The 27769-nt window shown below is 43.3% G+C and overlaps 1 protein-coding gene across 1 annotated transcript in view; it reads right to left on the bottom strand.

The window, feature by feature from the left end:
- The window catches only part of LOC122808865 (chromatin target of PRMT1), a 550938-nt gene that overhangs the window by 430956 nt on the left and 92213 nt on the right, over nt 1-27769 (bottom strand). Inside the window, 2 exon segments of the mRNA XM_044079965.1 lie at nt 21738-21888; nt 24340-24422. Coding sequence (XP_043935900.1) covers nt 21738-21888; nt 24340-24422 — 234 coding nt within the window.

Here is a 27769-nt window from a genome sequence, read left to right as displayed (position 1 = left end):
TGTCCACTAAGGTTAACTAAAATTAAACTACTAAAAATAGTTTTTTTTTTTTTTTTTTTTTTTTTAAATCCCTACAAACACATACACTCCACTAATAAGGGGATGGAAGGGCCCGAAGGCCTGAGGGAAGAACTAATAAGTTCTTGAGGAAAAAAGGGTGGATAAACAGGTAGGAAAGGGTCAAAATCCACTCAATTAAGGGAATTAATGATAAAAAACTAAATTAAAGGGGTTTAAATTAACTATAGACTAATCTATATGAACTGACCTGAAGCCGGTAGAAACAACACACCTCGATCGCTGTAGCGGCAAACGAGATCGGAGGTAATACCGCCTAGCATTGTGGGATATAAGGGGAGCCTCGAGCCGGTGGAACCAACTCTCGAGCTTTTAGAGTGGCCGAGTCGGAGCCGAGGTCGGCTCCGAACCCATCCAGCAAGAATGAAGGCGAGAGACAACTCAACATACAATGTTTTCACAACAAAAAATTCAGTTCACACTCTGCCGAGGTTTCAAAGGGAGAATGTACAATGGTTTGCAACATTACATTCAGATCCCAAGGGGGTGTAAAGTCTCTGAAAGGTTTCAAAGAGTGTGTTCCTTTTTGGGGAGAGTGACGTCCCACAAATTATCGCATTAACAAGGTCCTAAGCATGCAGTCAGTCATGAGGGACTTGGCAGCCAGGGTGACAGCAAACGGACTTTTGGACCACCATATTGCCTCAGTTGTACAGAGAGCTTTCTACATGGCCCACCTCATTAGCAAGTGTATCTCATCCAGGGACAAGGAGATTGTAACATCCCTGTATTCTTCCCTTACAAGACCCATTACAAAGTACAAATGCCCCTTTCGGCATGTACCTCAAAGCATATGCAGCAGCTGGAGAGACCACAGAGGTTCCTCACCAAGAGAATCCAGAGCCTCGAAATATCTACCCTACACAAATGGGCTAAAACCCCTTTCCCTTACTCAGTCTCAGACTCCTCAGAGGTGACCGCTGACATACAAAGCAATCTCAGACACCGCCTTCATGGGACTGCTACATATCTACAAATAAAGCTCCACTCACGTAATCTGCATGCGAGGCCTCACCTGGTTTGTGTGCCCCAGAAACGACTCCTTCTGTAGAACTGACTCCCTCTCTATGTCAAACCCTTTTTAAAGTGCAACCTGCAACTGGATGGGAAACAAAAAATACACCCCTGGGATTCCACCCGTGTCCCTGCTGGACAGGGGCATTGGGTGCTGACTTGGAACATGGGCTAAATTCTTGGCTAGGCTTGTAAGGGCCTCAGGGCCAAAAGCCTAGTAACTTCCTAAGATCCTTAAAAAGGACAAAGTCTATGAAGCTAAAGAACGTTCTAAACCATGGTGGAAATTGGAAACTGCTGCTAGTTGTATTCTGATGGTAGAAGGGGAAGCTCCCACATTAAAAAGAGTTGCTTAGAAGTTATTTTCTACAGAAGCAGAGAGAAGGTAAACTATTTTTTCACAAACCCAAATGGTCAATCCCATCCATTTACTAGAGTATAGTTTAAGGGTGGAACGTTTATGAGAAGATAAAAGGATGTGGTATACCGGGGAGGAAAGATTTAGACGCCTGGCAACTAATGGAATTGGAGGAACCATGCTGTCAGTTTGAGGTTTAAAATGTCTGGGTGAACAAGTCCGTCTGGAATCGGGTCCAGGATCCAAGGTTGTTGAATCAGATAAGGCCAAAAAAAAAAAAAAAAAAAAAGCCAAAAAGGGGTAGCAAATCTGTCGAGGCCAAAAGGAGGCAGTGATTAATACTATGCTCTTCAACCAGAGTGCTTTCTGCAGAAATTCTGGAATTGTTTAGGGGAGAGGCAAACAGGTCGCTGCAAGGTTGACCCCAATGACGAAGATCCTTTCTGGCACTTCTGGATTCAAAAACCACTCGTGAGGCTGAAGGATACATCTGTGCAGTGTCTGCAATAACACTGGAACTCCCTGGAATGTGTGTGGCTATTACAAAAGTGGTTGGAAGAGATCGCCCACTGCCACACTCGAGTGCTTCTCGACAAAGGGGATAAGACTTGGTTCCTCCCTGCTTCTTGATGCATCAAACTACTGACATTGTTTAAACTGCAATTGTCCCCTGAGGAAGAGCCATTTGAAAGGCTTGCAACGCCAGACCCATCACTCATCGCTCCAGGACACGGACATGCAAGTTGGCCTCTAACTGGGACCAAGTGCCAGAAACTGCCCCCCCAATCTTGGAGGCGCCCATGGCCACTAAAGCTTTGGGCTCTGGAAGGCCAAAGGGGCAGCCAAAGAGAATTTGTTCTGAATGAGTCCACCAAAGTAGATCCTTTTTGCAACAGTTGATCAAAACCTGGTTAGACATGGGTTGATTAAGCACAGACCACTGACATGCAGGCAGCCATTGTAGTATCCTCATGTGAAACCTGGCTAGAGGAAGTAAAGTTATTACCGTTGCCACAGAACCTAGTGCTTGCAAAATTAGTCAAGAAGGAACCTTCTTTCTATGGATTATCTTCTGAACCTGTATAATAATTCTTTGGAGTCCCACTGAAGGAAGGGATGCTACGATTGGTTTTGTACTTAGAACTGCCCCTACAAACTCTGCATTCTGAGCTGGAGTCATCTGGGATTTTTTTGATTTACAGCAATTCCTAGGTCGACACAGGTGTTGAGTGAGTAATCCCTTGCTTCTATCCAATGATGCCTGGTTGAAGCGGTAATGAGTCAGTCATCCAAGTAAAGCAACACTTGGAATCTTTACAGTCCCAAATGAGCTGCTACTACTGCCATGCATTTGGTGAACATCCTCGGGGTTGTGGTGAGACCAAAGAGCAGCACTCTGAATTGGTAGTGACTGGCTCCCAGACGGAAGCAGAGAAACTTCCTGGAGTGCTCGTCTGTCTTTACATGGTAAAATGCATACTGAAGATCTAGCGAGTGCATCCAGTAATCTTTCTTCAAAAAAGGAAGAATGGACTGTACAGTCACCATCTGAAACTTTGTCAAACTGATCTGTTCAATCTCGAGTTAAGTTCCACATCCTCTCTGGTCTGATAAGACTTCTTGGATGACTCTCTTGTTTAGAAGTTTTTGAATTTTTTAAACTGCTGGATCCCTCTGATTGGGTGGGACACTGGAGATTTATTTGCATAAGGTGGAAGACAGGAAAAGGGTGTGGTATAACCTCTGGATATGATCCGTTGCACCCAAGAATCTGTTATGTTTTAGTCCGGTGTTTAGGTGCAAGGAACTGCCTTCATGTGTGTCCTGGAAAAGCCTAGGAATTTTTTGAACCACATCTTTCCAACACTCCTCCAGTTCCTAGAAAAGTATCTTTTGGGGGGGGGGACATACGCTCACAGCAGAAAGGGTCTTACCATCCTTCCCACACCTGGATAAAGTCTCTTACTTTTGGGCCAAAAAAGAAGATCCATCAAAGGGTGCATTGATGAATGAAGGCTTAAATGGTTCTGCACTTACATAACCGCATCCAGGGGTGTTTCCTTATGGCTATACCTGAACCCGCTGCTCTGGACGTCTCCTCTGCTGCATGGGCAATGAGCCTCATGGACGAATAAGATGCATACTTCAGGGTGACTAGCTGGGAGGCAACTTTCTCTTGGGAGACCCTCAGCAACAGCTCACACCAGGGTATCTAACAGCTTGATCAGGTCCCTTTGAAGTCTTGTGAAATGTGCCAAAAAACTCAAAGACCTTAGGGTGAAGGTCGAAGCATGAAACAGCTTTCTAAATCTACCCACAGCCCGAGACTGCCTGTTGGGTGGATGGATAGAACTCACCTCAGCGAGTGACTTTTTGTGGCGGCTGCTATAACCATGGCATCCACTGCTAAACCTTTGGCCAATAAAGTACAGTTTTGTACCTACCATAAATGTAGATGTCCGATAGACATGCAACTGCAGTCATAACATGTGGGTTGTCCTGCCTCAGGCAGCCCTCGGTCGGCCGGATTCCAAAGTCTGGGTCCGACGTCGGCTGATGTCGCATTTCTCTCCGTCAGAGCGGCTGGAGTACATAAGCATCAGCCGACGCCATTTTCTTCAGTGTTTCTTGCCCCAGATGCCAGGTGACCTCCAAGGAAGGCTGTAATCAAATTGGAAGACAAAAACAGGATTCCAAACAAATAAATGAGCAATAAAACAAATACACCATAACAGATATCCCCAGCTAAGAGAAACAGGGATAGGAGTGGACCCTAGGCATAGAGGGGTATGGAGGGAGGAAAAATCCGACTGCAGTTGCATGTCTATCGGACATCTACATTTATGGTAGGTACAAAACTGTACTATGTCCTTCAAGAATGCAACTGCAGTCATAACATGTGGGTAGAATACCATAGCTTAGCTGGGGAGGAGGAATGCTCTAGGAAAAAGATGGTGTGGCAATCAAACCCTGCAGGACTGCCGAAGCAAAGCCTGCTCTGGATCTGGAGTATAGAGGGAGATTGTAGTGTTTGGAGAATGTATGCACGGAGCTCCATGTAGCAGCTTCTAGAATGCCCTTGGTAGGCACCCCTCTTAAGAATGCTGTAGAGGTGGCTGTAGCTCTAGTGGAATGTGGTCTGACATTGGCTGGAACAGTCTTTCCATGAAAGGAATAACAGAATCTGATGCAATGTCCAAACCATTTAGAAACAGTCTGTTTTGAAATTGCTTTTCCTTGGACTGCAGGGGCGTAAGCTACTAAAAGTTGTTCAGACTTCCTACTGGCCTTGGTTCTGTCCAGGTAGTATCGAAGTTGTCTGTGAATGTGCAAGGTATGCAACAGTCTTTCCCCTTTATTCTCAGGATTGGGGAAGAAGGCAGGCAGATGAATGGCTTGATTTAAAGAAACCCTAGATACCACCTTTGGCATAAAAGTAGGGTTGGTCCTTAATGAAACCCTGTCTCTGTGAAAAATAATAAAGGGTGGTATTGCCATTAGGGCCTGTAACTCCGAAACCCTTCTTGCTGAGATAATTGCCAACAGGAAAGCTGTCTTCCATGAGAGAAATTGCAAGTCAACTGAAGCTGCTGGCTCAAATGGAGGTAGAGTCAGTTTTTCTAGGACAAAATTGAGGTCCCAGGCTGGCACTGGGGCCTTTCTTGGTGGCTTAATGTTCTTGATTCCCCTGAGGAATTGCCTTAGTAAAGGGTGAGAAAACACAGGAGGGTCAGTGTTGTATCTAGCTGAAATAGCAGATGCATGTATCTTTATGGAAGAATATGAGAGGCCGTTATTTAACATATCTGCCAAATATTCCAAGATGAGTGGGATGTTCAACAATGATGCATCATGTCCCTTGCTGGTATTCCAATTGCTGAATCTTTTCCACTTTGCTAAGTAAACCTTTCTGGTGGATGGTCTTCGAGCCTCTGTTAGTATCCGCTGAACTTCCTTGGAGAGCGATAAGCTGAATTTATGGGATCTCCCAGGCTGTTAGCTGCAGTGTCTGAAGATTTGGATGCAGTGTTTCGAAATTGTGTTGAGTCAAAAGTAGAGGCCACTGAGGAAGGGCCCACCTCCTGGTGTGACATATGCTCCGTAGTAGTGGGTACCAGTGTTGTCTTGGCCAGTCCGGAGCTATTATGATACCCTTGAGTTTCTCTGCTTTGATCTTTAGTAATACTGAGGTCATCAGTGGCAGAGGTGGGAATGCATAGATTGCTAGGGAGTTCCAGTTGAATGAGAGGGCATCTATTTTCCAAGCTTTTGGATGGTATGTCCTTGTGCAGAATTTTGGTAGAAGATGGTTGAGGTGAGAGGCAAATAGGTCCACTTCTGGCTTGCCCCATGTCGAAGTGAGTTGTCTGAAGGCCTTTGGATGTAACCTCCACTCGTGTGGATCTGTGAAATACCTGCTTAGGCTATCCGCCAACACATTGTCTTTTCCTGGAACAAACTGGGATTGTAACTGGATGTTTAGGCTCAGTGATTTCTCCCAAAGCTGCATTGTCAGTCTGCAAAGGGGGTAAGAGTGGGTGCCCCCTTGCTTGTTTATGTACCACATCACAGTGGTGTTGTCTGTCCATATCAGTAAATGGCCTTGCTGGAGTTGGTGTTGAAAGGCCTCGATGGCATGCATTACTGCGAGCATTTCCTTTTGGTTTATATGCAGATGCGTTTCCTTTGGAGACCATTGTCCCTGTATACACCTGCCTTCCATGTGCGCCCCCCATCCAAGGTCTGAGGCATCTGTAGTCATGGTCTGTGTTATCTGTGGTTTTTTGAATGACATACCCGTGTTTGCCTGGCTCACCGAGGCCCACCATAGGAATTCCTTTTGTAGGCATGGAATGAGTGGTATGATTGTCTCCAAGTTGTTGCTGTGTTGAGACCAAATGCTTTTTAGGTACTATTGAAGCTTTCTCATGTGTAGTCTTGCTAATGGAACCAGGAGAATGCAGGATGCCATGTAACCCAGGGCCTGTAGGAATCTCCTTGCAGTCATCTGGGTGAGTTTTGCTAAACCTTTGAAATAATGAGTTAACTTCTCTTGCTTGTCTTCTGTCAGGTAAGCCTTCTGAGAGGCTGTGTCTAGTTTGGCTCCTAAGAAGATTATTTGCTGGGATGGCTGCAGTCTTGACTTTTGGAAGTTGACTGTGTATCCCAGAGCTTGAAGTAATCGTATGACATAATCCAGGTTTTTTGTCAACATCAATTTGTCATCCGCTTGTATGAGGCAGTCGTCCAGGTACGGGTAAATTTGTATCCCCTGGAGCCTGCAATGAGCAATTACTGAAGCCAGGCATTTTGTGAATACTCTGGGCGCAGTAGATAAGTCAAATAGCAATGCTGAGAATTGATAATGCTCTGGCCCTGCAAGAAATCTGAGGTATCTTCTGCAGCTGTGTCTGATAGGGACATGCAGGTATGCCTCCTTGAGGTCCAGAGTAATCAGCCACGACCCCTTGCCCAGCATGGGAAGGAGTTGCTGTAGAGTCAGCATTTTGAACTTTGGTACTATGAGAAAGGTGTTTAATGCGGACAAGTCCAGTATTGGTCTCCATTGAGATTCTTTTCTTGGAACAAGGAACAGTCTTGAGTAAAACCCCTGGTCTTGTTCTTGTTGTGGAACTCTTTCTATTGCTTTCATCAGAGTCAGAGTGATTTGCTTGATAGCCTCTGCCCTCTGATTTTGTGGTAGGTTTGGCATGCCTTGTTATCTTGGTAAGGTATGAAAATGAAACCTGTACCCTCGGTCTATAATGTCCAAAATCCATTTGTCCTTTGTCAGTCTGTGCCAGTTTTCTACAAACAGAGATAACTTCCCGCCCAAGGGAGCTTCTAGTTGTTCCCTGGAGCTTCTAGTTGTTCCCTGGTAGGCGGTAGTAGAGGAAAGTCATTGAGATTGTGGTTGTGGGGCAGGTGAAACCCCTGCGTCACTTCTTTGGTTTCCTGGCTGCCATTGTCGTCCCCTCTAAGGGCCTCTGTATTGGCCTCTTCCTCGGCCACGTCTGTTCCTACCCCTTTGAAACTTTTCTGGATTAGGAAAGGACCAGTTTTTTGAAGGCCAATTCCTACTGAATCTGGGGGGTTGAACCTGGAGGAAATCTTTCACTGTCTGAACTGATTTTGCTTTTTCTTCGATGGTCTTTAACACATCCTTAGCATTAGCACCAAAAAGCTTGTTCTTTTCCAAAGGTGCATCCAGAAGTTTTGCTTTCACATGATCTGGTAGAGGTTGATCTTTTAACCAAGCATGTCTACGAATGACTGCCCCTGTCATAGCTGCCCTACATGAAGCTTCCAGTGCATCATATCCACACTGCAGGAAGTGATTGCTTACTTGCTGAGTGTTATGTAGAGCTTCCTGCAAAGTCTTCCTGTCTAAAGGATCAGGAGTGGCTAATGTTTTTTGTAAATCTTCTAACAGATAATCCTGATATTGTAACATATGAAAAAGGCAATTTAAAGCTCTCACAGATAAGGTAGTGGATGTGTAAACCTTTTTGCCCCATCTCTCTAATGACCTAGCTTCCCTGTTGGAGGGCAAAGGATTTTTTGAGGTGGAGGCTGAAACTCCTTTAGGCCCCTGTGAAATAGTTTCCAAATCCACAGTATGGGCCCTGAATAAATGGGAATGAGTTTCTGGGACCCTGTAATACCTGTCTGGCTTGGCTGGAGCAGGAGGAAGAGAGTCAGGGGTAGCACTAGAGTCAGAATACAAATCATCCAGAACATCAAGTACAGGAGGAATAGCTAAGGGCCTGTGCTGAGGCTTTTTAAGGAAAGTCCTAAGGCGTTTCCTAGAATCAGAATATTCCTGACCTTGCCACTTGAAATGTTCCCTCATGGTGTGCAGAACTTCCTCAAAAGAAATGTCCTCAGGAAGGGAGGCCGAGGGGATGGAATCTTCTGCATCAGAGTCCTCATAGGTCTGAAAGAGCTCTTCCTGGCTATCAGAGTGGACAGAGCCCTCAGAATCTTCATCTGAAGGAGTAGGGTCAGAGGGTTCAACCCGGGGCCTTTTATCAGGAGGGGGCTGGGATCCTCTCTCAGGATGGGCCTGTGAACCTCTAATCATGGAAATTAAATCAGCAGCCATGGACATAATTTGTGTCTCTGGAGTCGGCTGAGGTAAGGATTTAGAAGTAATATGCTTTGTTTTGCTGGCTGCCTTAGCTCTAGTGTAGGCCTTAATAGACATGGCCATAGGGGGCCTGGCAGCTCCACGTGCAGGAGTGACCTTGTCTACAGCAATGGTCTCAGGCATTTCCTCGGTTTCGGTATCCGGAGGAAAATCTATAACTGGCGGAGTAATGTCTGGAATCGGAGTCGTCGGTAATGCGGTGTCTTCGGTTCGGAGCGGTGGAGAGACAGTCTCAGAGGGAACCGGAGCACTCGCGCTAGGTTTTGCGTGGAGTCGGTAGTAGACGCGGGCCGAGGATGTCGGTCCCGGTCTTTTCGCTTTTTGGGAGTATGCGATGTCGGGAGATCCGATGGCATGGTGTAAGCAAAATTATCGCCGAAAAAATCTTCAGCGAACTCCGCCCGGCGCCTGAGTGCGCTTGTTGAAGCGAGCACAGGCTACACAGGCCGAGACGTCGTGGTCTGGGCCCAGGCAAGGGAGACAGTAAGAGTGGAAATCCTTATGAGGTATTTGTTTACCACAAGAGAGACAATTGTTAACTTTTTCAGTAATTTCTGACATCGGCTGAGGCAAGAAAAGGTCCCCAACGGGGTACTTAGCTTTTTTGATGACTTTGGTATCGTAGAATACAGGAGCCGACCGACCGGCACTTGCGAACTGCTTCTGCTTCGGGCACCGCGCGGCAAGAAAGACTGAAGAAAATGGCGTCGGCTGATGCTTATGTACTCCAGCCGCTCTGATGTCGGAGAGAAATGCGACATCAGCCGACGTCGGACTCAGACTTTGGAATCCGGCCGACCGAGGGCTGCCTGAGGCAGGACAACCCACATGTTATGACTGCAGTTGCATTCTTGAAGGACATCTGCCCATTTTCAGGGACAGATAAAAATCTTCTCCAGTCGCTTAGGGATGGATTCAATGAGGTCTGAAACCTTCCATGCCCGCTGTGAAATCAACTGGATGATTTAGTCAGTGGGCAGCGTCACCCAAGGGGTAGACTAACGAGAATCAGAAGCCTGCAGGTAAATGGATTCCACCAAAAAAGGGTTTTGGGACTTCCTAGAAATTTTAAAATAAAGGGGTGAATGGAGGTCTCCAAAGGAGACATCTTCAGGTAGTGACCTTGGGGACCCTTCCCCCTCATCAAAATCAGTATCTTCAGTGATAAATGCCTGTGAGGAATTAAAAGTACTTCCTCTTGTGCTTCTTTTTCTGACCCGAGACTTCAGCATTCACTGCCCCAGTGGAGAGAGAGGTCGAACAGAGCCAAAGGGGGGGAAATCTGCTCTGAGGAGTAAGATACAGACGGTCACTGTAAGGGACACGGCCCCCTCCATAGCCTTGAAGGCTGCCCCCCCCCCAGAAAAGGGAGCCCAGAACAGAGACATACTCTGTCACCCCACGCTGAAGGACCCCCCCCCCCCCCCGAGACAGAAACCAAGGACAAACTGAGTCGAGCCAATTCGAGTCCACTCCTGCCCCCAAAACGGACAGGGCAGCTACGGCTCCGGGAGGTCTCCAGTTCCAAAATCAAAAAGCTCAGGGGAATGTAAGTAGCAGTTCCAAAGAAATGGAGGTCTCAGGAGCAGGCAAGTCTGTGCGTAAGACTCGGAACTGTAAACTCAGGAGCCTCAGAAGAGCAGTGGTCAACAAGGTGAAAGAAGGCTCGGTTTCTGGACCCAAAAGGGGTCCTGTAAGTCCTCTTGTCCACAATTTTATTCACAAGTCTCTCCACATAGAGCTCTGAGAGACTTTTGGTGGAATGGGTCGATGAATGGAGGGAAGACATCAGTCTCTGGAGAAAAACTTCTGGAAGTGCAACCACAAAGGGGTCGATACATTGGGAGCTAGTACCACCAAGGTAAACTCTCTTGGTTCACTTTCAAAGGCCTGAGCCAATGTAGTCTGTGCCGTCAAAGTAGCAGTAGTTAAAATGTTCTGCACAAGAGCCTTCAACGTCAAAGGTTCTGCGATAGTGGTTGGTGCCAGGGAAGTTGTCATAATCAAGGATGTGAAGCCAGACATCTCCAGTTCTGAGGAGCCTTTTAATTTCTTGGCTTTTGATGCTGACTGAGAAGTCAGAACCAGCAAGCTCCCCTTTTTATCCTTCTCCAAGGAAGACAACGAAGGGGAAGACATCAGTCTTAATCTCGTCTGTCACAGATATGTCTTCACTAAAGGCAGAGGGGAATCAAACATTTCAAGTTAAGTTCATTAAGTCCCTCAACAAATGCTCTATGACTGAATCTATGGCAAACACTGCAGTCATCCTGCAAATGCACAGGACCTAAGCAAACCATGCATAGCGAGTGTAAATCTGAGGAAGGAATCTTGTGGCCACACTTCTGACATTTTGTAAAGCCAGAAGGGGCCTTAGCTTTCTCAGTCATCAGAAAAATATGAGCTGGAAGGCACACAATCACACAAGGAAGGGAAAAGAGCAGTAAGTTGAGAGAAGAGGAAAATGGTAGCTAAAAGGTAGAGAAACAACCAGAAAAAGGATAGGGAAATAATTCAACACTAGTAAGAAAATATTGAACCTCTTGTAAATTATGTTAGAGACGACAGCATTAAAGGATATAAAGTGTCAGTCAAATTATTCCCCACGACACAAATGTTAGCCGATGACCCAACAGCTTCTAATGATACTGAAAATTCAATAGATCACCTATTACACAATCTTGACTTCTTTGCAAACATCTCAGATCTAAAATTCCATCACAACAAAACTAAATAAATTTATTAGCATAGTATTGCTTTGGAATAATACTTGTACACCATATTGGAAATCAATACATGAAAAGTACAGTTGTGTACACTTAACCATAAAAACAACAAAACTCAGGCACTTCTAGCGAATAAAATGTTACTATGAAACTTGAACAGAGAAACCAGGAGGGCACGGATATTAAATATCAAGGTATCATTACCAAATCCAACTATTAAAAAAAAAAAAATCACTCTCATTAATTACCAACAACATATAACCAATTACTAGTCCAACAGTTGGAACAGCCTCTTCACATTTGAAGACAAACTTTACTCAAAATTATACTATTACCTAAAATCTTATTCATTGGCCAAGCTCTAATAATTCCCCCACCTGCCAAAATAAAACAGAAAATTAGTAACTTATTACTCAACTTTCTTTGGTATCTCCAGCCCCCCTCCCCCCCCCAAAAAAACAAACAAAAAACAAACAAACAAAAATAAAAAAACAAGACTTTCTCTTCTATGGCACACCACAAGCTGGGACGATAGGGTTTCCAAATATTGATTTTAATTTAAACTCCACATTTATTAGCATAGTATTGCTTTGGAATAATACTTGTACACCATATTGGAAATCAATACATGAAAAGTACAGTTGTGTACACTTAACCATAAATGTAGATGTTAGAGTGTATTCATTGTTGGCAGTCATTATATTTGGGTTATCCTGCTGGCAGGTTGCCCTCAGTTGATCAGAATTCCAAAGTCTTGGGTCCTGCGTCGGTTGCTGTCGCCACTTCCCTGACATCAGGTCGTCAGGGGTATAAAAGATGCAGCAGACGCCATTTTATTTAGTTTTTCTTGCCCCAGATATCAGGTGCCCCCAAAAGGGTAGGCTAAAATTAGGTAAATAAAACATACATGCACCAAAATAAGTTTTACCTTCCTCTATAAGCAAATACACCATCTAGGTTGTATAGATTAGAGAAGTAAAGATAAGTTCCAGCAAAAATAAGGGGGATGGCGGGTGGGTAACCTGGACTGCAACAGTGAATACACTCTAACATCTACATTTATGATAAGTGTACAACTGTACTATGTTCTTCGTATTTCACTGTTGCAGTCATTACATTTGGGTTGAGTCCCAAAGCTATGGCTGGGGGGCTGGAGCTAAACAGCATTAGGAGCGGCTATGAGGCCCTGCAGAAGTGCAGTGGCAAAGCCTGCCATAGATTTAGAGTAAAGAGGCGGATTGTAATGTTTTGTAAAGGTATGCACTGAACTCCAAGTAGCAACCTCCAAAATGTCTTTGGTTGGTACTCCCCTGAGAAAGTCTGCAGAAGTGGCTGCAGCTCTGGCTGAATGTGGCCTAATGCCCTTAGGCACTGGTTTGCCATGTTGTGAGTAGCAGAAACTAATGCAGTGACCTATCCACTTTAAAATATTGTGCTTGGAGATAGCCTTTCCTTGTGATGCTGTGGCATATGCCACTAGTAATTGCTCTCTCTTTCTGAAAACTTTAGTTTTGTCCAAGTCGAACCCAAGTTGTCTGTGTACGTCCAAAGAATGCAGAATTTTCTCCCCCTTGTTCTGTGGATTTGGATAAAAAGTTAGCAAATTAATTGTTTGGTTAAGGGCTACACTGGATACCACCTTAGGCATAAATGTAGGGTTTGTTCTCAGATAGAAAATGATAAAGGGTTCCACAGCCATGAGAGCCTGTAGCTCTGAAACTAGTCTTGCAGAAATTATTGCTACGAGCAGAGCTGTTTTCCAAGATAAGAACTTTATGTCCGCAGTAGCAGCTGGCTCGAAAAGGAGGTAAGGTGAGTTTTTCCAAGACATAATTGAGGTCCCATGCAGGTGCTGGCGTTCTCCTTGGAGGCCTTAAGTTTTTGGCTCCTCTGAGGTACTGCCTTAATAAAGGATGAGAAAAGAGTGGTGGCTCTGTATTGTAATGAGCCGAAATGGCAGAGGCATGGATTTTAATTGATGAAAAAGATAAGCCTTTGTCCAGCATCTCAGTTAAATATTGCAAAATCTGAGGAATATTTTGGACAGCTGTATCAGTTCCTTGAGCTTGGTTCCAAGCACAAAATCTCTTCCATTTCCCAGCATAGGATCTTCTAGTACTAGGCCTTCTGGCTTCTAAAATGACATCCATCACAGCTTTACTGAGAGGTGTGGTTTGTATGGCTACATTATCCGCCATGCTGCCAGGTTTAGGGTCCCGAGTTGGCTGTGCAGAATCTGATTGTTTTGTTGGGACAGTAGATGAGGTATTTGAGTAAGGTCCAGGCTGGGCATTGGGACAAGTTTCTTAAGCTCAGATAACAGTACTGGCGTGGCCAGTCTGGGGCAATCAGAATCATTCTTGGTCTCTCCTGCCTGACCTTTAGGAGTACTTTAGGGAGGAGAGGCAGCAGAGGAAAGGCATATACTGATAGGTTTGTCCAGTTGAAAGATAAGGCGTCCACTTTCCAAGCTCATCTGTGATAAGTCCTTGTGCAGAATCTTCTTAGTTGATTGTTTTGAGGGGAGGCAAATAGATCTATGTCCAGATGTCCCCATTCCCTTATGCTGAAGACTTGTGGATCTAGCTGCCACTCGTGGGGATTCATGAGGTTTCCGCTTAGTTCGTCTGCCAGAGTATTTTCCTTTCCTGGCAGGAATTGTGCCTGCAGATGAACTTGGTAAGTTCAATGCTGTGTCCCATAAAGCCATGGTAGTCTGCATAGGGGGTAAGAAGAGTTCCCCCTGCTTGTTTATGTACCCCATGACCGTGGTGTTGTCTATCAGTAGTTGTCCTGGATGAAGTAGGTCCTTGAAGGCTGTCAGGGCATTTTGAACAGCTAGCATCTCTTTTTGATTGATGTAGATGCTTTTGGTTTGTGGACCAGGTGCCTTGAATGCCTCTTCCTGCCACGTGTGCCCCCCAGGCATAATCTGATGCATCCGTCATAAGGCTCTGCCTGGCTGGGGGTATTGAGAATGGCTGTCCCTTGTTTTGGTGACAAGCCTTTGCCCACCATCGAAATTCCTGTTGCAGGCAGGGTATTAGAATAATCATTGTTTCCAGACTGTGGCAATGTGTCCAGACACTTTTTAGGTACCATTGAATTTTCCTCATATGCAGTCTTGCATATGGAATTAGTAAGATGCAGGATGCCATGAAGCCCAAATCCTGCAGAATTTTTCTTGCAGATAACTGGGCCTTTGTTGCCATTCCCTTGAAATAGGTAGTCACTTGCCTTTGTTTGTCTGGAGTGAGATAAGCCATCTGGGCAGTTGTATTTAAGCTTGCACCCAGGAATATTATCTCTTGAGAGGGTACTAGTTTTGATTTATTTTTGCTGACTGTGTACCCTAGGCATGCTAAAAGTCTTATAACAAAAGTCAGATGTTGTAGCAGAATGTGCTTGTTCTCTGCTTGTATGAGGCAGTTGTCCAAGTAAGGATATATTTGTATTCCTCTGTCTGCAGTAAGCAATTACTGGTGCCAGGCACTTTGTGAAGACCCTGGTCGCAGTAGATAAGCCAAAGGGCAGTGCAGAGAATTGGTAATGCTTTGAACCAGCCTTGAATCGGAGTTATCTTCCGCATGACTGTCTGATTGGGACATGCAGGTGTGCCTCTTTTAGGTTTAAAGTCACGAGCCAAGCCTTGCTGCCCAGCATGGGCAGAAGCTGCTGTAAGGTCAACATCTTGAATTTTGGTATATCCACGAAAGTGTTTAGAATAGATAGTCCAATATTGGTCTCCATACTTTGTCCTTTCTGGGTAGCAAGAACAGTCTTGAGTAAAATCCTTGTCTCCGTTCTTGCTGTGGCACTTGTTGAATTGCCCTCATATCCATGAGAGCAGCGACTTGTTTTTGAGCCTCTGCCCATTGATTTTTTGGCAGGTCTGGCCAACCGTTTGCTCTTGGTAGGGTATGAAAATTAAACTTGTAGCCTTGTGACACTGTCTAGAACCCATTTGTCTTGGGTTATAATGTGCCAATTTTGAGAAAAAAGTGCTAGTTTTCCCCCTAAGGGTGCTGCCAGAAGATAAGTGCTTGGTGCAGCCAGGGGGAAGTCATTGGGACGGTTTCCTGTATGGTTGTGATTCGTCTCCTCCACCTTTGGAGGTAGAGGCACTCCACTGCTTAGACCTGTAGGAACCTTGTGGCTGTGATCTGCCTCTAGGGCGTCTGGATCTGCCCCTCTGAGGTCCGAGACTGGAAAGGATCAATTCTTTCTAGGCCAGTGTCTGCTAAATCTAGGCGGCTGTACCTGTAAGAAATCCTTGACTGTTTGCATAGATTTAGCTTTGTCCTCCATTTTCTTTAACACCTCTTCTGCCTTAACACCAAACAAGGTATCATGTTGTAAAGGAGCATCTAATAACCTTGCTTTAACATGGTCATGCAGATTTTGTTCCTTTAACCAAGCATGCCTCCTAATGACAGAACCTGCAACAGCGGCCCTGCAGGAGGCCTCCAGAGAATCAAACCCACATTGCAAAGTATGCTTTCCAACTTGTTCAGATGCATGCAATAAATCCTGCATTTCTTCGTTTTCTGCACATTCAGAATTTGCCATCATTTTCTGTTTAAGCAGTGTCATGATAGATTACGGATATTTGAGCATATGAAACTGGCAATTTAAAGCCTTATAGCCAAAGTAGCAGATGTGTTAATCTTTTTTCCCCATCTATCCAGTACCCTAGAATCCTGTCAGAGGGGGTAGGGTTTTTTGCAGTAGAAGCCTTGACCCCTTTCGGACCCTGTGAAATACTTTCTGGGTCAGCAGTAGGGTTTTTGAAAAGGAATTTATGAGCATCAGGGACCCTGTAGTATCTGTCCGGCTTAACAGGAGCTGGAGGTAAAGAGTCAGGGGTCAGATGACACTCAGAGAGCACATCTACAATGTCTAACAGGTGGAATAGCTAGAGGCCTGTGTTGATGTAGTAAAAGGAATTCTCAGAGCCTTTTCTTAGATTCTGAAAAATCTTGGCTCTCCCAGTGGAAGTGCTCCCTCATAGCATCCAAGGTTTCCCCAAAAGAGTAGTCCTCAGGAGAAGCTGAAGGAATTGACTCTTCAGCATCAGAATCCTCATTGGGGGGGGGGGGGGGGGGGTATTACTGATCAGAAGAAATGGAAACTTGATCTGACTATTCAGTCTCTCTCTTGCCTAGGCCTCTTATCAGGAGGGGGATGGGAACCCCTGATCAAGGGAATTAAGTTTTCGGCCATTTTGAGCATCTTTTTTTTTTTGGGGCATGGAGGCCTGTCCTTGTGGCTGGTGAACTTGTTTCTTTGTCTTTAAAGGTGTTTTAGCCTTTGAAGTCTGTTTAATATATAATTGTTTGGGTCTGAATACACACGCAGAAGCTGATGCCTGCTCAGCGGCTCCGGACCCATCTGAGGGAATTATCTCAGGCTCCAATACCTTGAGTTTCCAGCGGCCTGGCCGACTCCACATGGGAGTCGGTAGCGGCCTGTGACTCAAGTAGCGGGCGTCAGGGGCTGCGAAAGCACCTCACTGAGGACCAGCGAACCGGCGACTTGCTTAGAAGCGTCGTCTGTTTGGGATCTCGGTTGCCCGTCTTCTTTTTTTCATTTTTTTGTGAACTCTGGTAGCCCGATGGCTATCCGACGACATTGTATAATTAAATCTTCGCCCAAAATAGCTCAATGCAAATCGTACCGACGTTCAATAGTGCGTTGGTTAAATCTAGCACAAAACCGACAACTAGCAACATTGCGGTCAGGGCCTAGGCAAGGAATACAATAAGAATGAAAGTCCTTATGAGGTATTTGCTTCCCACAAGAAATACAATTATTAACTTTTTCTGACATCGGTCTGGAGCAAGAAAAAGTTTCCCCAACGGGGTACTTGGCTTTTAATGAAGACTTCGGATCTGAAATTCGAACACGAAAATCTCAGGAGTCTGCCGACCGGCACTTGCAAACTGCATCTGCTTTGGGCACCGCGCGGCAAGAAAGACTAAATAAAATGGTGTCGGCTGCATCTTATACCCCTGACGACCTGACGTTAGGGAAGAGGCGACAGCAACCGATGTAGGACCCAAGACTTTGGAATTCAGGCCGAATGAGGGCAACCTGCCAGCAGGATAACCCAAAAGTAATGACTGCAACAGTGAAACACTAAGAACATCCTTATTTGCACATTACAGCACACTGCTTGAACCATATACTCAAAATACATACAAACATCTTTGAATATATATTTTTAAAATCCACAAAAAGTGAAAGGTCAAAACTTGTTCTCACACCTCTTAAATCAAATATTGCTGTTTAAAAAGCTTATTTTCAAATCATTTAAGAATTTAATAATGTTTCCCATTGCGTACACAAATGAATGTTTGATATTTTTTGATACTCAGAAAATGTTAGAATTTAAGGGTGACCTATTACATTGGAATCAATTTCTCTCAGCTAAAAAAAAGTCCTGCAGACTAATCAGCAGATATAGTTTGCAAAATTGCAATTGGCTGGACATCCGAACTTGTAAGGATTTGATGCATACTAAGCTTGTACCCTCGTTACAGGTATACAATAAGAGTAACTTAAAAATCTTGGACTTTATCTCCACAATTAATAGTTCACCAAATAACACTTCATATATATTTTGTTACTTATAAAACTCTCAGAAATGAATTTCGCAAAACAGAGGTTTTTCGGAATTATTTAAGTGAAGTTAATAGTCAAGTATTCTCAGAAAAAGATACTTTGTTTACAGTTGAAGGAACCCACATCTTACCTATTCTGGCTTGTACACACATGGAAATTTTTACACAGATGTTTTTTCACCCCACATAGACTAGCAATAATATACAAGAAAAATGAAATAAAACGGTGGAGATGTAGAAACCCTAATGCTGACTGGACACACATGGTTAGTTGCAAAATAATTTCCCCACTTTGGTTACACTTTAAATATCTTTGCAAAGCTCTATGGTAGGACTGTGTAATTTATGACTCCCTCACCCTTTTCAATGTTCCTGAAGTCATTCCTAAAAACCAAACATTTTTACTATGGTCCATCGTCTATTGCAAGGAAAATTGTAGCTAAAAATTGGAAATCCCAATCTACTCCTGCCTTTAAAGTTGAGTTTATTAGTCTTGTGAAATATACTTGAAAGAATGAGATTGCTACGATAAAAGCAAGGACTAACACAACTCCTCATTTAAGTGCTTGGACAAAATTGCCTAATCTGTTAAAAAAAAATATGAAGTGCTCTTCTGTGTATATTGCTTTTTTAGTTATGGACATTGTATATAGTCTGTTTTTTCTTGTAACTATACTGTTAAGTTATTGTATTCGAAAATAAAATAATTTTGGAAAAATGGGAGAGAGGTAGAGGTGAAGCTTGAGAGTTTTTGGCTGATGCAAGCTGTTGTAATGGTTGAATCAGTTCAGATATCAAAACAGAAAAATACATCAAGGATCAAATGAAAATTGACATCAGATCAGGTTTATGCTGAAAGTTCTGCAATTCCTCCTCTCATATTTGTCCTTTGAAGAAAAAGAAAAAAACAAACAGGAGTTGGCAAAAACCACAGTTGACTTCCACTGTGCAAAATGTGGACCACATTACTTAGCCATGGTCTGGGCTCACCCCCCCCCCACTACAGTGGCAGCTGCAATACAACCCCCCCCCCCCCAAACTTATTAGAAAAATTAAGCTGAAATATATCTTTGTACTCCACGACACTCTACAGGTGAAAACTAATTAGTGTGATCAATTCTGCAGTTCTGACATGCGTACCCTGGCTATTAAATCCTGATCTGGTGCTTCTATAGAGTAGGCAAAAGCTGAAGCAATGCTACACTCTGATCAGATCTTCCTTGCTGGGAAAGAGATAGAATCACAGCTAAAACTACTGTACTGTGTCAAAGCATCCCTTACTTCTACCTAGAAGTGAAGGATTACTTTTCCCCTAGTTCTAATATGGCAGTCACTTGCATGCTTGGCTTTAAACACATGTTAAACTTTCCTCTTTTCACTGCAAAGATTCTGACAGAGCAGCCGGTGAGGTCATTATGCCATTCTACAACTGCCTTAATGGCAGCCTCAGAGGTTTATGCCTGGCACTACTATAACTAACTACTGTTTTTCAGGTGGATAAGTACACATTCTTCATATCCTACAGTATTACCTGCAAAGTTACAGTAGCTTTACATAATGACACACCCACTCATTCACACATGTACTTTTCAAAACCATTTAAGAGCTCAATTCTAGTATACCATTTTTTTTAAATTTCTTAAAACTGTTTATGTATTAGCTACTAACCTGTTTGCCACCTATCCATGGAACACAACTTCTTGTGTTAAATTACCATGGTCCCTCTGTGGGCCCTACCAAGCACCATTACATGTCCTGTAGTTACAATTTACTGGTATAACTGCCATTTCTATCCTAAAGGTGGTGGAAAGATTTGTATGTAAAGATTTAACCCCCCCCCCCCCCCAGTCTCACGTGACAAACAGGTCATGTACTCAAAGCAGGATGCAATAGAGGACATACATGAAGAACGTATGCCAACCAGAAAAAGGAGTCCTGGAACTTAAAATGCTAAATCAGAGTTTATTTTTAAATGCTGTCTGAATCTTGCAGTAAAAATGCATTAACTTCATAAATTTACAACTAGAACTCACTCAAGAAAGCCCCAAGAAGTAACTATGTCAGATTGCATGCCACAGGCTATGACTGACAAGTATGTCATCAGAAGTGCAAACCCACTGCATGCATTATACATACATACTTTACTCATTGAGTACTGTGACTTGAGTAAAATCATTACCCAAATAAAACAAAGTTCTGGCTTCTCACCAGACAGACTTGTCTACAACCCACACGAAGAGCTAGAACCAAGAACATGTAAAACACCACGTGCAAATGCTAAATATTTGAGAAATTAAATTTTTCAAATTTTTGTCATTTAATAACAGACAACTTCCCTTTTCTTAAAGATCAGCCCTCATCTCTTTGGCTATTTTAAGAACTGCTCCAATGATAACTAGGGGTTTCAGACAGCCCTGCCGTGAGATTTTTTAAATCTCAAAGCTTAAAATTAGGAACAAAAATGGCTGCAGCTTCACCACCCACAACAAAGTAACAGTTTGTAATGCTGATAAGAATGCTGTGGCTGTTCCATCAACTTCTATTTCTTAGTCCCCAATAAAAACTCTGTAGGTCTTGATACTGAAAATGTGGAAAACAAAATCAAGACCATGCATAGTCCAGGGGAACTGGAAACTGCAACATTAAGGATTATTAAAACAGTACAGAAAAGTCCCTAGAGAAATCAGTACAAAATGCTCCAAGAATCAAAAGGAACGAGAATGTAGGTAACCAAAATTCTCAGAAGTCCGTAATTCTCTTCCCCATGATTTTAAGTAGAAGTGTAATTTGCCAAAGAATTAGGGGGCAATTGTGCTACTGAAAAAAATACTGCAACTTATCTCATCAGGGTTAACCCACTTTTGAAATAAATTTTAAAAGTTCTGCATACTTGTACATCTTGCATTATATGCAAGGTGTTACTCTTGATATCAGCCCCCAACAGACCGTTAAAATTTCTCACTCAAGCACTATTTATTTAGCCCTCTAGGTAAGAACGCATCTTATCACGAACTTCACTCCAGACACACCTACCACCCCTAAACTCCATTTCAGATGCTACCATTTAGTAAAGGGCATGAACAGTAATTTCAACTATTTGCTATGCCATAAGGTCAGCAGTTATCACAGCACTGGCCAGTCTTAAATGTTTGCTTACCTACACAGTCAAAGGCAATATGGGACTAAATGCTCAAATCAGAGCATTTCCTCACAACAGTATAAAAAGCAGAAATTCAAGCTTGTATGGCATATCAAATCGTACATGCTGTACCCCTTTCATACTGGAAAACGGGCAGTAACTCTGTACTCCCAATTCCCTCAACTGGGGATAAAAATCTTACTGGCAGAAACAGACATTTCACTGTCCTTTTCTTTTAATCAGTCGTGACAAAAACAAAACCTGAGACCATTACAAATGCTTGGAAATATAATGGGTAGGATGCTTTAATGGGTAGGACACTTTATGCAACTACACTCTGCTGCTGCTTCTTTAAAGGAAGAATATCTCAAAACAGCAAATTATTTTCAAGTCCACGCTTTAAATGAGCTTAAGTTTTAGTTGTGAACTTCAATTTAGTTTGATAAACAAATTCACCTGGATAGTGTCTTCTCTCCCACCCTTTCAAGGGCAACCAATGCCCTGTCAAAAAACGAACCAATTTTTCCATGGCTGTAGTGTAGTTAAAGGAAGCAGCAAACCTGCGTACATCCTGTTGGCCATACAAGATGAAGGCTGGTGTCAGAGATAGGTCCATAATATCTTGCTATGCACAGCGGTGCCGGCTCACCTGTTTCAACTTCAACGCTGCCTGGACAGACGGTCTGTTCTCCATCTGCTGGGCCAGTCTTCTGTTTCTGGCGCTGGCCAGCTGCTGCTGATGCATTGTTGCCCGAATATTCACTGGAATCGGCTGTTTGTTCTTCAGCATGTTAGTAAAGCTTCAAGGTCGAACAGAATGGGGTTTAAATTTTAATAACACATTAAAAGGCATTGCACACCTCTTAAGAATGATGTTCAGGTGCCAGTGGCCAATAAACTAAGTGGTACACTTGTGATACATGTTTACTTACAAGTAACATTTAGCCAGTTTCCCCCAAAAATGCAAAGTACAGAAGCTTTAAGATAGTGCAGCACACAGATTAAAAACATTTCTGATAAAGGTTAAGGTACTAGGCAATGACTTTTCAGCTTTTGTGGAAAGAGGCGAAAGTACAGGTAAACACATTTATAGGACTACACATGGGAAAATATGCACAAACAGGAAAGGAGACAAAATATCCAAACAATTACAGAAAAATACACATGAACATAAAAGGAGACAAAATAACCAAACAAATAATTCAAGGTCTTTCTTAAAAGAAAAGATGGTAGATTCTTAATCACAAGAAAAAGAAATACTTAAGATAATCTGCACACAACCCCATTAGTCTTGAATTATAAAATATGAATTACTTGTAGCATTTTAGTAATGTAAAACAGTCTTGCATTTACTACATAGAAAGTTAACTGAAAAAGGTACTGCAGCTGAACAGAACAAGAAGGGATCTGTCTGGCTTGCAGATTTTCTGCTGCTATTCTTTCAGCAGACCTACTTGAGCTGGATTCCAAAAAAAAAAATCAGGACAGCACATCAGAAGTTCTCTGCCAAATCCAGATGAGCAGGTACATTGGCTACATTCTCCTTCCTACTTTTTACTGCCTTGTCAAGGACTCTGACTGCACCTCAAAAAGGTCTGGCTAAACCAAAGGGATCCCACAACAGTCCATCAATGAACTGCACTTTTACATACAGCACATGCTGATGCCTCCCAAGTGCCTATGCCACCACATATCAGCTTCAGCAAGAAATAAAGCAAGTCTATTTAAATGCTGCATGACCAAACTGGTATGTGCAAAAGTAAAAGAATACAGATGTGACTACAGGGTGATCAAAATACACTGGACATAACTGTTCCATATACAGTGTTTGACGTTTTTGTTAATGGAGTCCAGGAAGAGGTGAAGAAAACTGAACATTACTCAACATGGAACTGGGGTGGGGGTGCTTAACTAAACAAACTGTGTATTTTATGTGAATATGAGAAGACCAACTATAGAATATGAATAGTTGTACATCTACTTAACAGATGTTTTAGAGGGCTTTTGAAGTACTGCATAGTAACAAAGTGGCACGATGGAGAGAGCAAACTATACACTATGGAAAGACTATGGCAATGGGTAGAAGGGGTGGCAACAATTTTAAACAATAGCACATGAACAGTGAACCACACAGACAGAAGGGGGGAAAAATGTGCGACAGTAAAGACACCTGAAAAAAAGCCAAGGATCAAAACTGTACCTTGTCAAAAAGCTGGCATGGAACTGTTTGGCTATTCACATTAGTGCAGTGCAACTTGCTTGCGATACTAAATGGCACAGAATTAACACTGGGTGCAGAGGATGCATTATTACATGAAAACAAAGTAATGAGCATGTGTAACGTATCAAGAGTAGTCAGAATTTTACATTTGCTCTATAGTTCACAGTAGCAATTCTGCAGACTACGGAACTGGGTATAGCATTGAGAATGCCCAAGAAAATCATCTTCCTGAATCAGGAGATTGAATTCCAACAAATGCAACCTCTGGGTAGCATTCTGTCCCAAGTAAACTACTTTGGAATCCAGCTCATTAGAACTACATCTGCCCACTGTTTAAATGAGCTAGCAAAACTTAATTCTATGTGTTAGTTACACAAAAAATCCGCTTTATTTTGTTTTAAAGCAAAATTCATTACAGTATGGAATGAAAACCTCAAAGCAATCTTGCATTGTAAAAGTGGCTTAGGAAAAACTGAAAATGGAAAAAAAATAATCACAGGCAAGGAAAAACAAACATGAAAAGCTGAGACAACAAAAGGAATAGACATAAGACAAAGCAAATCTGCCTCTTACGAGGTCCTCGAACATTGCCTAGGAGCCTCTGGGCTAACTGTATGGCCCACCACCTGCCTCTTACAGGCCAGACCACACAATGTGCGTCCACCTTGGACAACATGGCAGGCTGTCTGCAATACAAGGTAACAATGTTACCACTCTGCAGGTTCCAGTATACAAATGTAAACATGGAGAGGGGGAAAAGGAGGGTGAGTGGAGGTCATTCCTTTAAAATATCTCACCAAATAAAATAGCTTTTATATTTTTCTGAAGCAAACCTCCTCTAAGAGTGCATTAATATGCTGCTCCTTAAATGCTTTGTAATCTAATGTGTACCACAGCTGCCATCAGATAACAGGTAGAATGCAGCTTTCCAAAACACTGTCAAATCAAGAGGGATCCTACTTTTGACATTACTGCATTTAAGACTTAATTCTCTCAAATTATGAGTTGAAGCTGCTGTTGGCTTCCTCACCGCTCATTCAAAGACATCTTGGTGGTGCTTTTAAGCACGACTTTTGTTGCTGTCTGAGCAGTCATCATCACAACGTTCCAGACCTGCAGAAAGAAAAAGGAAAACTATATTTGTGTTTATACTACTCTATCCACATGAACTGCAGATCTGCTTTGTCACTCTCTCACACACTCTTCTCAATTGATAATTCCATAAAAATTCATGGCAAACAAATGAGCTACTCAAAAAAAATACTGCCATTTTTCAGTTAACTAAAGAATAACTGGCGAGATCTTGGGTCTTGCCACCATACAACAATCATAGGAGAAAAAAAAAAAAAAAAAAAATCACAAATTCCTTACAGGTCTAACAAAAGCAAACTGTTTCTTGTATCAAATTCAAAACCCGAAAAGTGCAAGACAGACATGAAGCAGTCAAAAAGATCCTCTGCTTTGCACAATTACAACACTTTACATTAAGCATTTTAATAAATTTGCTGACTTGTGCTCACAAACCTTTACTACATATTTTCTGCTTTGAATTCTCCTACATCAGTCAGAGCATTCTAAACTTCACTGAGCAAGTGGCAAATCTTACAATCCACCTTAAAAGTACAGTTGTGTACACTTACCATAAATGTATATGTTAAGAGTATATTCACTGCTGCAGTCATCAAACTTGGGTTATCGGCCTGCAGGTAGCACTCACGAATACCAGAGTCTTAGGATTTGTATGTCGGATGCTGTCACTTCTTCCATGACGTCAGGTCGCCACGGGTATAAAACGGGCAGCAAACACCATTACATCAGTTTTTTTTCTTACACCAAATATCAGCAGCCCCCCCCAAAATAGGAAGCTAGTATATGGTGGGAACTCCACGTAAATACCAATGCCATTAGGAATGGCCATAGAGAGGAGAGGTAGAAAGACAGAGAAAGCCAGGGGGCTGGAGGGAGAGAAACCAGGACTGCAACAATAAATACACTTGAACGTCTACATTTATGGTTAAGTGTACACAACTGTACTATGTTCTTTGTGCTTCACTGTTAACAGTCATATCACTTGGGTTGATTCCCACAGCTGAGGAAGGGTGGTGGCCGTCAAGAAGCGTTATGGCTGGTTAGTAGGCCTTGCAAGACTGCTGTAGCAAATCCAGCTCTGGATTTAGGAAAAATACTGGTAAATGGTAATGCTTGGCGAAGATGTGTACAGAACTCCAGGTTGCAGCTTCTAGGATGTCTCTGGTAGGGACTCCCCTGAGAAACACTGTAGAGGTGGAAGTAGCCCTAGTGGAATGTTGTCTGATCTCCTGTGGGGTAGGTTTTCCATGGTGCTTGTATCAGAAACAGATGCAATGTGCAATCCATTTGGAAATGGTTTGCTTTGAAATGGCCTTACCCTCTGCCCCTGTAGCAAAGCTGACTACCAGCTGGTCAGATTTTCTGAAGGGTTTAGCCCCGTCAAGGTAGAACCTGAGCTGTCTGTGCATATCCAAAGAGTGCAGGATCCTTTCCCCTTTATTCTGAGCTAGGGAAAAAGGTAGGTAAATGGATGGATTGGTTTAGAGCCAAACTGGACACTGCCTTGGGCATAAAGGACGGGTTAGTCCTGAGGGAAACCCAGTCAGCATGAAAAATGAAAGGTTTCACAGCCATTAGTGCCTGTAGCTCAGACACTCCTCTTGCGGAAGTTATGGCTAAAAGCAAGGCTGTTTTCCGAGAGAGGAATTTTAACTCTGCTGAAGCTGCAGATTCAATAGGGGACAGCTTGAGCTATTCCAGTACAAAGTTAAGGTCCCAGGCTGGGGGGGGGGGGTACTCTCCTAGGGGGCCTTACATTGCTAGCCCCTTTCAGGGACTGTTTGATGAGAGTGAGTGAGAAAAAAAAAAAAGAGGTGGCTTAGTATTATAATGAGCTGAGATGGCAGAGGCATGAATCTTAATGGAGAAGGATAGGCCTCAGAGTAGCTCTGCTAGGTAATTCAGGATTAGAGGCAAGGAGGGCACAGCTGTGTCTTTCCCTTTAGACTGATTCCAAGAATAGTTTTCCACTTTTCAGCATAGGATTTCCTAGTACTAGGTCTTCTGGCTTCAAGGACGACATCCAGCACCTGTTTGCTGAGGGTTGCTGGTGGAGTATTCAGGGGATAAGCCAGGCTGCTAGTTGTAGGGATTGCAACTGTGGAAGGAAAATCTGTCCCTCCTGCTGTGACAGCAGGGTAGGAGTCTGGTGAAGGTGCCAAGGTGGCACTGTTGTCATACTGTGCAAGAGTGGGTACCAGTGCTGACGTGGCCAGTTTGGGGAAATAAGAATTGCCCTTGGCCTGTCCTGTTTTATCTTGAGTAATACTTTTGAGAGGAGGGACAGAGGGAGCATAAATGGAGAGGTTTTACCATTGAAAGGACAGGGCATCCACCTTCCCGTCCCAGTTAGCAGGGCTCCTGGTGCAGAATTTGTTCAACTGGTGGTTCTCGGGGGAGGCAAATAGGTCAACCTCCAGTGTCCCCTACCTCTGGATTAGAAGGTTGAAGGTGTTGGGCTCCAACTTCCACTCGTGGGTCTACGAGGTTTTTGCTTAGGTCATCTGCCAGTGAATTGTGTTTGCCTGGCAAGAATTGAGCTTGTAAATGCACTTGGTTGCTCAAGGCTGTGTTCCACAGAGCCATGGCTAACCTGCAGAGTGGGTAAGAGTGGGTTCTCCCCCTGCTTGTTTATGTGCCACATAAAACTGTGGTGTTGTCTGTTTTTACGAGCAGTTGTCCTGGAAGGATTAGTTATTTGAAGGCTGTCCGAGCATTCTGTACAGCTAGCATTCTGTACAGCTAGCATCTCTTTTTGATTGATATGCAGGAGAATCTGGGCTGGGCTCCAAGTGTCCCTGAATGCATTTTCCTGCCATGTGAGCCCCACATGCATAGTCTGATGCATCTGTTGTCAGGGTTTGGGCGGCAAGGGGTTGAGTGAAAAGCAGTCCCTTCTTGTGGTTGCATGCTTCTGCCCACCAAAGGAACTCTGCCCTTAGACAAGGTATGATTGGAATGACCATTTCCAGGTCCTGAGAATGCTGGCACCAAAGATTTTAAGTACCACTGAAGTTTCCTCATATGCAGTCTTGCATATGGAATTAGCAGAATACATGAGGCCATGAACCCAAGGGCTTGCAGTATTTGTCTTGCAGATAGCTGGATTCTGGTGGCCATTTGATTGGAGTAGTTTGTCAGACAGACCTGTTTTTCTGAGGTGAGAAAGGCCATCTGGGTAGTGTCCAAGCTTGCTCCCAGGAATACAATCTTTTGACTGGGTACCAGTTGTGATTTCTTCTCGTTGAATGTGTACCCCAATGAAGTGAGAAGTTTTTTTTTTTACAAATGCCATGTGCTGAAGTAGCAATTCCTGACTGTCCACTTGAATCAGGCAGTCGTCTAAGTATGGGAAAAAATGGATATTTCTC

Source organism: Protopterus annectens, chromosome 8.part0 (assembly GCF_019279795.1).
Source record: "Protopterus annectens isolate FY-2018-M chromosome 8.part0, PAN1.0, whole genome shotgun sequence".
Taxonomy (NCBI): Eukaryota; Metazoa; Chordata; order Ceratodontiformes; family Protopteridae; genus Protopterus; species Protopterus annectens.
The sequence above is the reverse complement of the archived record's forward strand: the minus strand, read 5'-3'. Positions and strand labels throughout refer to the sequence as shown.